Genomic DNA, 10,627 nt, shown 5'->3' with positions numbered 1-10,627 from the left:
ATAGGTTGCTGGAGGGAAGAGTAATCTCTCACACTTCACTAGCGCCAGAGATTTTTAATAAACTTAATTAAAAGGTATTTTTAATATTTGAATATTTTCTCTGTTTACTTCCATTTCTTGTGACTTGCAAGCACCTACACTCACTAAAAAGTTATTCTGGACAATTGTTAAACATTAACAAATGACAACAAAAGGGTTAAACATTGTACATTGTGCAAATGTGTAAAGGTTAGTCTTGACCGTTGATTTAAGGAACGCTGTGTGATACTTAAAAGCATGTGTGACATGAACAAAGTGTAAATATGAAATTGTACTAAATAAATAAAAGCACACTTTCGTGAAAAAGAGAACTGGGGACGATGAGATTTCGCCGGGGCACCAAGCCAGAATCGCCACAGGGGCGTGTCATAAACTTACATCTACATGAGGTCTGTAGCCTACTTGATTACATTATCTGTGATAATTTAATCACGAAGTCTAATCCTCTTATGTCTACTATTTTTTTTTTTTTTTTTCACTCTCAGTAGCTCATCTCATGTTTCAAGCATTTCTGCAATGTTACTTTCCATCTCGCATGTCACTACATTTCACTTAACAGATTTTTTCTCTCTCTCTCTGGCGCTTAAGTCTTTTTTAAAGTGATTCGTTTAGCCAGAAACATGTTTAAGATATGTACTACTTGTGAACGTCTAGTTAGAAATGAAGTCAGCAATTTTACCCACCATAGAGGAATTTGGTCAAAGAAAACAGCTGACTACAGTCATGTGACAGCAGTAGACACTCTTGTCATATGACTTTAATTTAGTCCCTCCCCGTGTTTTTATTGGAGCTTTCTGCTATCGTGAGTCGTCTTTGGCGTAAGCACATTCACATTAAACCGTTGCGTGATCTCGTTTTGTTTTGGGATTTTTTCCAGACGTAGAAGGTGTATTGTCATCTCCAGTGGATGTCTGGTTTCTTTAGATTACACTATGTGGCTTCTTCTAGCTGGGTTCGTGCTGCTGGTGTGTGCTGCAGGTAAAGTTCTGTCTATAAAAGACAAACCAACACACAACAGGAAGAAAACACAAAAGCGTATGATAGTTGATCTTGTGATTTAGCGGCTGAGACGTTTCCTGTGATGATGTTTTTAACACAATGTGTTGAGGATAAATACAATAGTATATTTTTAGGCTCAGTATGTTACGCTTTGCATTCGTTGTGTATATAGGCTATTATGTTTTGTATTGTTTAGAAATTTGTTTTCTTCCCCAGATGCCACACCAGTTGGTGGCAGAACAGTTCCTGATTTTGGAAAGATGCATCATGTTAAAGGTACATTTTTAATACGTACACAGTACATCCCAGTACAGTAGACTTCTTTTTAAAGTTACAAATCCCTTTTATGTAGGTCTGCTTTCCTTGCCGTATGCTGAGATAAAGGAACCATTTGAAGCCTGGTACGACCTCAAAGGGAACAGAAGTCGAATCGACTATTATCATGGTTAGTTATCAGATAATAAAATAAAATCAGACAGTATTTAAAGTGCCCCTATTATGCCACTTTTAAGATTGCTGATATTGTTTTATGAGTCTCCCAAAACAGGTTTACATGCTTGCAAGGTCAAAAAAACACTTTAGTTTTCTCAAAAAATATTTAATTTTACCTAATTTCTAAATGATTCTTAAACGACTCCTGTGAAGCAGTTCGAGGAATCAGTGTGCGTTCGACTTCATGCGGCGCCGCAAAAATCGGCTGCTGCCTGACAAAACCAAAGCATTCTGGTTAGAACATTCATCGGCGCCGCCGCCGCCTTTGATCACATGTGCCATCAAAGTACCGCGAGAGCAAAACGAGACCAGACGCTGCAGTTGCACAAAATCGGCTGCAAGAGCCTTGATGACGACACACTTTATCCTCATTGGTTCGATTCTGCGATGACAAGCACCAGGTGTGTTGCGTGTTTATTCTAACAATTCAATTTAGCCTTTTTCACAAAAATCGGAAATTACGTCAGCACAGGGTAAAGTTAGTTCCGTTACAGGCCTGCGCCTCTATTATATCAGTATGCACTTTTCTCAAATAATGCTTCTTACATTTTCTGTTTTCCAAGTTGTTGTTAATCTATGAAGAAATAACATTTTACTTGTTTGTAACTTATATGGCCACTCAGACCGCTGACTCGTGAGATAATGCACTTAACAAAGCCGTGAATCCAAGTCATCTCTTGTTTAATGTGTGTTTCCCAGGGCACATTATACAATGCACATTTACGCCATCACATTAATAGCAAAGGAGAGTAATTAGAAAATACAACATTTTAATGATAATAATAACAGTAATAGCGAAAAAATCACGTGGACATTCATAATGCACAGCCAGCACCAAACGGACAGAATGCCAAAGCTAACTGAATTATAAATGCCACCATTTAGAATTAATCTAACTTGTATTTGTGATGAACCGAGCTGAACAAACAGTTAATTGTGAAATGTTTGCGCTTTGTAGAGTACAGTACCGGCAGTTCAAGCATTTTCATAGGATCTAATTTGTAAAAAAAGACTTTGATTCTCGAACTCATTCTTGTTCGGTATGGCCGCTGTTGTCACCGGAAAAACTTTTACCCTGCAAGCGCCAATCCGGAAGCCAGGAACGCGGAAGTGTGAAAAAGGCTAATTCCAATAATGTTCATAAATCTGTGTTGTTTTTAACAGTAAAAGTATTTTAGTGTTGTCGCACTGTTGAATCACGTTTATCAATAAAACACTGATAAAAGCATGTATACCCTCACATTATTGGTATTTAAATAGTATATGTAACTTTTTTTCATGAACAGATGGCGCTGTATATAAAAAGTGTTTCTGTTGCTCATGAAAACGTTTCTGTGTATTTGAGAAATATAGCATTTCATTTACTTCATCTGTGATGAGACTATGCAAACACCGTGAGAGCGTCACTACCGGGAGCAGAAAGTGTCCGATTTGTACGTCTCCACTTTTAATTCCGCCCCGACTGCAAGCGGCTGCTCTCGCCAGCAGGTGGCAGGCTAGTGTAGTGCATCTGGAACTCACTTAGTCGCTGCATTCACGCTACTGTTCACGTCCTCGGACTGAGGATTATCCGTTTCTATAGCGACAGTCAACAAAATGAACCCGCGACCGCGTAAAAAATGTTATTGGCAGCTGTAAAACACATTACATTTGTATGCTACTGCTAAATATTGCAGAACACAGAAACCGTGTCAGGCAAAAAATAATTACAAACGGTGTGTTTGTTATTATTAATCACGGCGATAAATATTGCTAACCTAAACAATCAACAACAAAATAATAACAGTATGAACACTTACATAATGTTTTTATATTATAGTACATTATAGTAGCCTATCTATATGTATCGATTTCCCCCTTTTTTTTAGAGCAGTATAGCTTTCTTTGAAAGCGCCGCCATTTTTCGCTGGTTCAGCTGAGGTGCAGCGGTCACGTGGTACAAGCCGTAGCTCTCAGAAAACTCCCAGTTCACAAGTTGTAATTACGACATCTATGAGGACGTGAACGATTTTTACAAGTTGGTATCTCATAATTACGGTTATTATGATATGGCGTGAACGCACCTTGATTCACAAGCAGGACGTTTCTCAGTCGTAAAGCCGCCTTTCCACTATCTCCGACGAACGACAAGCGACAGACCGGAAGTCATTCATTTCGAATGGAGAGTAGTGCGGGTGCTGCGTGGAGTTCCGATCATAAAATTCGGATCCGATTTGAGCTGCTGATGCGTTAAAATATTTGAACTTCTGCGGCTAGACCATATGCGACCGCCAGGCCAAATGTGATGTATTCTATTAAAAACTGTAAGTGTAAGGATAGAATTACCAATATTTTGTTCACTTTAACATTGTTTTTTAAAAACTATTTCGATAAAATGCTGCTTTAGGATAATTACGGCAGAAATAATTATTTTATAATTATTAAATCATTATGTACCTTGATTAGCACCATAAAACCAAGTGTAAACAAGTCTATGGTAAATATAAGATGTAATGGCAAGTTGTTCGCGAGAAAGTGGGCGGACATTATGCAAATGTATTACTAAGTGACGTACAGCCTTAACAGAATAAGATTCGAATCCTGACGACTCGTTTAGGCGATTGCGAGTCGACTCTTTTTTTTAAATAGACAATAACTTTTATTTATCGTGCACTGTCGGCTTCACAACTTTGCAGATAGACAATACATACAGCTACATGGCACACTGCATGAAAGGTAATATTCGAAAAGGCATAATAGAGGCACTTTAAACATGTTTATGGAGACAATCTGTTGGTATTTTATATTATGATGTTTTTCTAATTGCTGCGGTCTATAGGTACCGTGTGCACTTTTTTTATTGGAAATGACTTTGATTATGGTGCCACTTACAAGATCACACCAGTCACCACTGAGACCGAATTCAATACTATGAAGTGTTTCCAGCTTAATGGTACCAAGGAGGATCCAATACTTCCAACGAAAGCACTGCCTGATCTGCAGGGTTTTGAAGTATGTACTACCTGTATGACTTACTATCTTTTGTGGAGCAAACCAAAGGAACAAAGCTGAAATGTTTTTGAAATTGTTTGTTTTGCAGTTTGAAAAGATGGAGTATTACGCAGGCAATCTGTGTGAGGTCTGGAAAAACGTCACTCAGGTTGGCCATAAGAAGAACACGTATCGTCTGTGGGTCACACGTCCAGAGGGAAATGATTCCCCAGCCACCCCACACCACTATGAGATGATGGGCTTCAATACCCTTTTGGGGTCCCACTATGATAAATACCTTATCGACTACAGTGACTTCAGCCCTCAAATTGATTCAGACATTTTCAAACTACCTGGAGGTAAATACAATAAATGCATAACACATTCAGTGATTTGAAATTTTTCTGCCACTTACAAACCATCTAATCAAATGCTCATTTTTGTGTTTAGGAATGACCTGTGGTGACTTTCCTGGTCCTGGTCTGGAGCATCATTTATTGGCCAACCCCATCCAAGACCTTCTCCACACCTCCCCCGTTGGTCACGCCCACCGTATGTTTGGCCACTTTAAGGAGAAGTATGAGCGTAAATATGAAAATGAAAAGGAGCATGAGGAGCGTGAGCACAACTTTGTACATAATATTCGGTGAGGAAAAACTAAGAAACATTACTAGAGAGTTGTATTGGGTGGTTGACTGCTTTTTTTCTAGGCTTGATTGTGTTTATGGAGTGCAGTCTAATATGTGTTAATGCTTCATTTAAAAAAAATCAAATTATTATGACGTACCATTACTAAAATTATTTTTCACATAATTTACCTTTTATTCTATACCGCTCTGTCCCTTCTCCTATGAATGCTCTGATGATTTCCTGGTTTTATGAAGCCCCTCCCTCAGAATTGGGCTGATTGGTTAGCTGGCCCAGTGTATTGTGATTCGCTAAACTGCATAGTGCGTGTTCAGAAACGTCACGCCCCTCTCCTCAGAATGTGCTCCGGTTGTATTGTAAACAATGGCGTCGTCAATATTGCTTATTAATTTGAGCCCGATTGAGACCCAGAAAATATTAGTGAAGAGGATCGCGCAGAACCTGTGCAAGCACAGCTCTTACAGGATGTTTCAGAATTGTATGTTTTTTTTTTTGTTTGTTGTTGTTTCATACTTTTAGATATGCTGTTATTTATAAATGCTACTGCTTATTAGGGCTGGGCGATATATGGAACACGATATTCATGCGCATCTCGTCAGTAAAGCCGGTTCTGTGATTAACGCTAAATCACTGACAAGCTATGCAATATTGCGTTCATTATCACAGATGAATCGCCTTCGATAATGAACGTGATATTGCGTAGCTTGTCAGTGAGCTACGGCTCTGTGTATTAAATGGCGCTCTATTTGAAAACAGGTGATGGAGATTTAGCGCTAATCACGGAACTGGCATTACTGACAAGATGCGCATGAATTTCGTGTTCGATATATCGCCCAGCCCTACTGCTTATGTTAGCTTTTAATATACGGTTTTATCCTGATTAAAGCTTTAATACAGCAGAATACATGATTATTTTGTAGCATTTTTGTAACCGTAAGAAGTATTTGCCACCATGTATTGCTCGCTAACACGGCAACCGCGTGCACGCACGCCCATGTTTAATGTTTCTCGTAGCTAAGTGAAAAATATCTGTCTCTCAATACACGTAAAGTGTATAATTGGAACGCTGTTCATTGCTGGAGCTGATGATCTGAATCAGGTGAGAGAGAGAGATGCAGAGCGTGTGTAGAGCAGGGGGACGTGAGGAACATGATTAAGAACCGCTGCTTTAGAACACTGATTTTGAAAATGGTGATTCCATTAGAATCGCTATAAGACAGAATCGCAGTGCACCCCTAGTTTTGACGGCATGGCAACAACTCTTCCTCTTCTCTAAAGCAAGGCAGCATGGCCATGGCCCCTTTGATGCATGTTCCCGGGGGCGGGGTTCATGGAAATTTCAAGGTTTGGGATGTCACCAACCCAGGAAGGGAGCTCGTTGTAGTCCCTATGAGCCGTAACTGTAGGCATTAAACTGCCATAATTGTAACTTTCAGCGTCGTAACTTTGCAGATATTGTTTATGCTCAAACAGAAACATTACACACTAATGCAAAAAAAGTGAAATCACAATCAACAACCCCTTTAAAATTTAGGGAAAAAAGACACCAATTATGAAGCTTTTTTTTTTCTCTTGGTTACATTACATGGACATGCTAGCTACCTAGAAATAAATGAGAATATGGAGCCATAATAATCTATACAAAATTCTATAATGAAAAACAGGAAGCAGTCTGTGTACTTGTCTGAAGACATTCTTTTTACATACATTTTTCCTCAGGTATGTGCACTCTATGAATAGAGCAGGTCTTTCTTTTTCCCTCTCTGTCAATCACCTGGCTGATCGGTCACAGGAAGAGCTGGCCATGATGAGAGGACATAAAAGGACTCATGTTCACAAAAATGCTCAGCATTTTCCCTCTGAAATCCGCTCTATAGCCACCCCTGATTCAATAGACTGGAGGCTCTATGGTGTGTATATCTTGAATTTGTTGGGTTGTATGTGAAGTCAGAATCGTTCCATGCATGTTTAGTGATTCAGATTATACACGTTTATTGTTACATATTATGTATTTTCAGGTGCTGTGACACCAGTGAAAGACCAGGCTGTGTGTGGATCCTGCTGGAGCTTTGCCACCACTGGAACACTAGAGGGAGCACTTTTCCTGAAGGTAAGTCTACATAAAAAGCCTAGACACCATATCCACTTAATTTTTTAAGAGCAGGGCATTTTTAACTTAAATGTGCAAGAATCCAGGCATCAGCCACCTCCAGTCATTTTATCTGTACAAAAACAGTCTGTTATACTGCTCAGTATTTATCATATTTATAATCAAAAATATACAAAACTCTGAACCTTTTATTGTCTCTGTTATATGGGTCAAGAAACAGATGACCTGCTTATGTTTCATGAAAGAAAAAAAGATGCTGTCATAAAATTTAATGATGTATTTATTTATTTTTTAAATTATTCAACGTCTGTCTTACATAATGATAATCTGTTGATTGATTGAGCTGATCTTTGTAATGTCCAACTGAATCAAATATTTTAATTCACTGACACCGATTTGAACTAGTGCTTGTCTTTCTCTCTCTGTTAGACGGGACAGCTGACGTCATTGTCCCAGCAGATGCTGGTCGACTGTACATGGGGATTTGGAAATAATGGTTGTGATGGAGGAGAGGAATGGAGAGCTTTTGAGTGGATGATGAAACATGGTGGCATTTCTACAACGGAGAGCTATGGAGGATATATGGGCATGGTGTGTGTACATACACCTCACATCTCCACCTAATTCAAACATTTCTGATTGATTTAAATAGTTGTATAGGTCCCTGCAAAACTGTACAGGAATTGACATCTATAATCACAAACACTATTTCCTGATTGTGTGAAAAGGTCCACCTATTATAATTTGCTTTCTAGAAAGTAGAAGCTATGTTTTTGATCCATCAGATTTTGGTGGTTAAAAGAGCATCACTAATCCGATCACTGTGTGTGTTTCAGAATGGTTTGTGTCACTTCAATAAGTCCTCCATGGTGGCAAAGTTGAGCGGTTACACTAATGTGACCAGTGGTGATATTGTGGCACTGAAGGCTGCTATCTTTAAATTCGGCCCTGCAGCAGTCAGCATTGATGCTGCTCATCGGTCCTTCGCCTTCTACAGCAATGGAGTGTATTACGAACCAGCATGCAGTGAGTCTTCACAATATTTAACATATTTGCTTGTTATAATTTGCCTGATCATCAAATATATCTAACAAAATAAGATAAGTAATATAACAAATATACATGCTATTTCTAAAAAAAAAAAAAAGGTTTCCATCTGCAAAACTTTAACATTTTTTAGATGGAAACATTTTGGTAAATATGTATACAGTGAGGAAAATAAGTATTTGAACACCCTGCTATTTTGCAAGTTCTCCCACTTAGAAATCATGGAGGGGTCTGAAATTGTCATCGAGGTGCATGTCCACTGTGAGAGACATAATCTAAAAAAAATCCAGAAATCACAATGTATGATTTTTAACTATTTATTTGTATGATACAGCTGCAAATAAGTATTTGAACACCTGTCTATCAGCTAGAATTCTGACCCTCAAAGACTTGTTAGTCTGCTTTTAAAATGTCCACCTCCACTCCATTTATTATCCTAAATTAGATGCACCTGTTTGAGGTCGTTAGCTGCATAAAGACACCTGTCCACCCCATACAATCAGTAAGAATCCAACTACTAACATGGCCAAGACCAAAGAGCTGTCCAAAGACACTAGAGACAAAATTGTACACCTCCACAAGGCTGGAAAGGGCTACGGGAAATTGCCAAGCAGCTTGGTGAAAAAGGTCCACTGTTGGAGCAATCATTAGAAAATGGAAGAAGCTAAACATGACTGTCAATCTCACTCAGACTGGGGCTCCATGCAAGATCTCACCTCGTGGGGTCTCAATGATCCTAAGAAAGGTGAGAAATCAGCCCAGAACTACACGGGAGGAGCTGGTCAATGACCCGAAAAGAGCTGGGACCACCGTTTCCAAGGTTACTGTTGGTAATACACTAAGACGTCATGGTTTGAAATCATGCATGGCACGGAAGGTTCCCCTGCTTAAACCAGCACATGTCCAGGCCCGACTAAAGTTTTTCCAATGACCATTTGGATGATCCAGAGGAGTCATGGGAGAAAGTCATGTGGTCAGATGAGACCAAAATAGAACTTTTTGGTCATAATTCCACTAAACGTGTTTGGAGGAAGAAGAATGATGAGTACCATCCCAAGAACACCATCCCTACTGTGAAGCATGGGGTGGTAGCATCATGCTTTGGGGGTGTTTTTCTGCACATGGGACAGGGCGACTGCACTGTATTAAGGAGAGGATGACCGGGGCCATGTATTGCAAGATTTTGGGGAACAACCTCCTTCCCTCAGTTAGAGCATTGAAGATGGGTCGAGGCTGGGTCTTCCAACATGACAATGACCAAGCACACAGCCAGGATAACCAAGGAGTGGCTCTGTAAGAAGCATATCAAGGTTCTGGCGTGGCCTAGCCAGTCTCCAGACCTAAACCCAATAGAGAATCTTTGAGGGAGCTCAAACTCCGTGTTTCTCAGCGACAGGCCAGAAACCTGACTGATCTAGAGAAGATCTGTGTGGAGGAGTGGGCCAAAATCCCTCCTGCAGTGTGTGCAAACCTGGTGAAAAACTACAGGAAACGTTTGACCTCTGTAATTGCAAACAAAGGCTACTGTACCAAATATTAACATTGATTTTCTCAGGTGTTCAAATACTTATTTGCAGCTGTATCATACAAATAAATAGTTAAAAAATCATACATTGTGATTTCTGGATTTTTTTTTTTTTAGATTATGTCTCTCACAGTGGACATGCACCTACGATGACAATTTCAGACCAGTTTTTGGTCTACGAAACAATTTCAGTTTTTTTTTTTTTTTTTATAAAATTTGATGCACAGTTAATATTTTATATTCAAAGTACATACAAGTGCATGCATATTATTTTGAGTACAGCAATGTCTTACAGATTGCCTAAATTCAAGTATGCAGTACTCTTTTCTATAGAAACCAGCAATTCATATTTTGTTTTGATATCCACAGAAAACGGGACTGATGACTTGGATCATGCTGTGCTAGCAGTTGGTTATGGGATAATGAATAATGAGCCGTATTGGCTAGTGAAGAACTCCTGGTCCACTTACTGGGGCAATGATGGTTATATACTGATGTCCATGAAAGACAACAACTGTGGTGTGGTCACTGATGCTACTTATGTGACATTAGCTTAATATACTCATACAATAATTGTTTTTGACTATTTTAATTGCAGATGCTGTACAAGTGATCACAGTTTTATTGTGCATCAGTTGGAATGTCAATAAATGGAAAATCTTAATAATAAAATGCTTGTTCATTGTAAAATCACATTAAGATTTCATGCTGCAAAACTAACACGCACATTCATACTTGTTCACAGGCAATGGTCAGTAATTAGCAGGCCTACATAACAGTTTCATTAGACCCCAATT

The 10,627-nt window shown here is 39.1% G+C and overlaps 1 protein-coding gene across 1 annotated transcript; it reads left to right on the top strand.

The window, feature by feature from the left end:
• The first annotated feature begins 261 nt into the window (after positions 1-261).
• Positions 262-10,512, top strand: LOC131525481 (digestive cysteine proteinase 1-like). Its single transcript, XM_058753141.1, has 11 exons — positions 262-1,017; positions 1,255-1,314; positions 1,391-1,483; positions 4,349-4,521; positions 4,610-4,859; positions 4,951-5,146; positions 6,868-7,058; positions 7,167-7,258; positions 7,688-7,849; positions 8,095-8,284; positions 10,200-10,512. Exons 1-11 carry the CDS (start codon positions 972-974, stop codon positions 10,385-10,387), a joined length of 1,641 nt encoding a protein of 546 aa, XP_058609124.1. The 5' UTR covers positions 262-971; the 3' UTR covers positions 10,388-10,512.
• The last annotated feature ends 115 nt before the right edge of the window (positions 10,513-10,627 follow it).

This window comes from Onychostoma macrolepis, chromosome 19 (genome assembly GCF_012432095.1).
Source record: "Onychostoma macrolepis isolate SWU-2019 chromosome 19, ASM1243209v1, whole genome shotgun sequence".
Classification (NCBI taxonomy): Eukaryota; Metazoa; Chordata; class Actinopteri; order Cypriniformes; family Cyprinidae; genus Onychostoma; species Onychostoma macrolepis.
The sequence above is the reverse complement of the archived record's forward strand: the minus strand, read 5'-3'. Positions and strand labels throughout refer to the sequence as shown.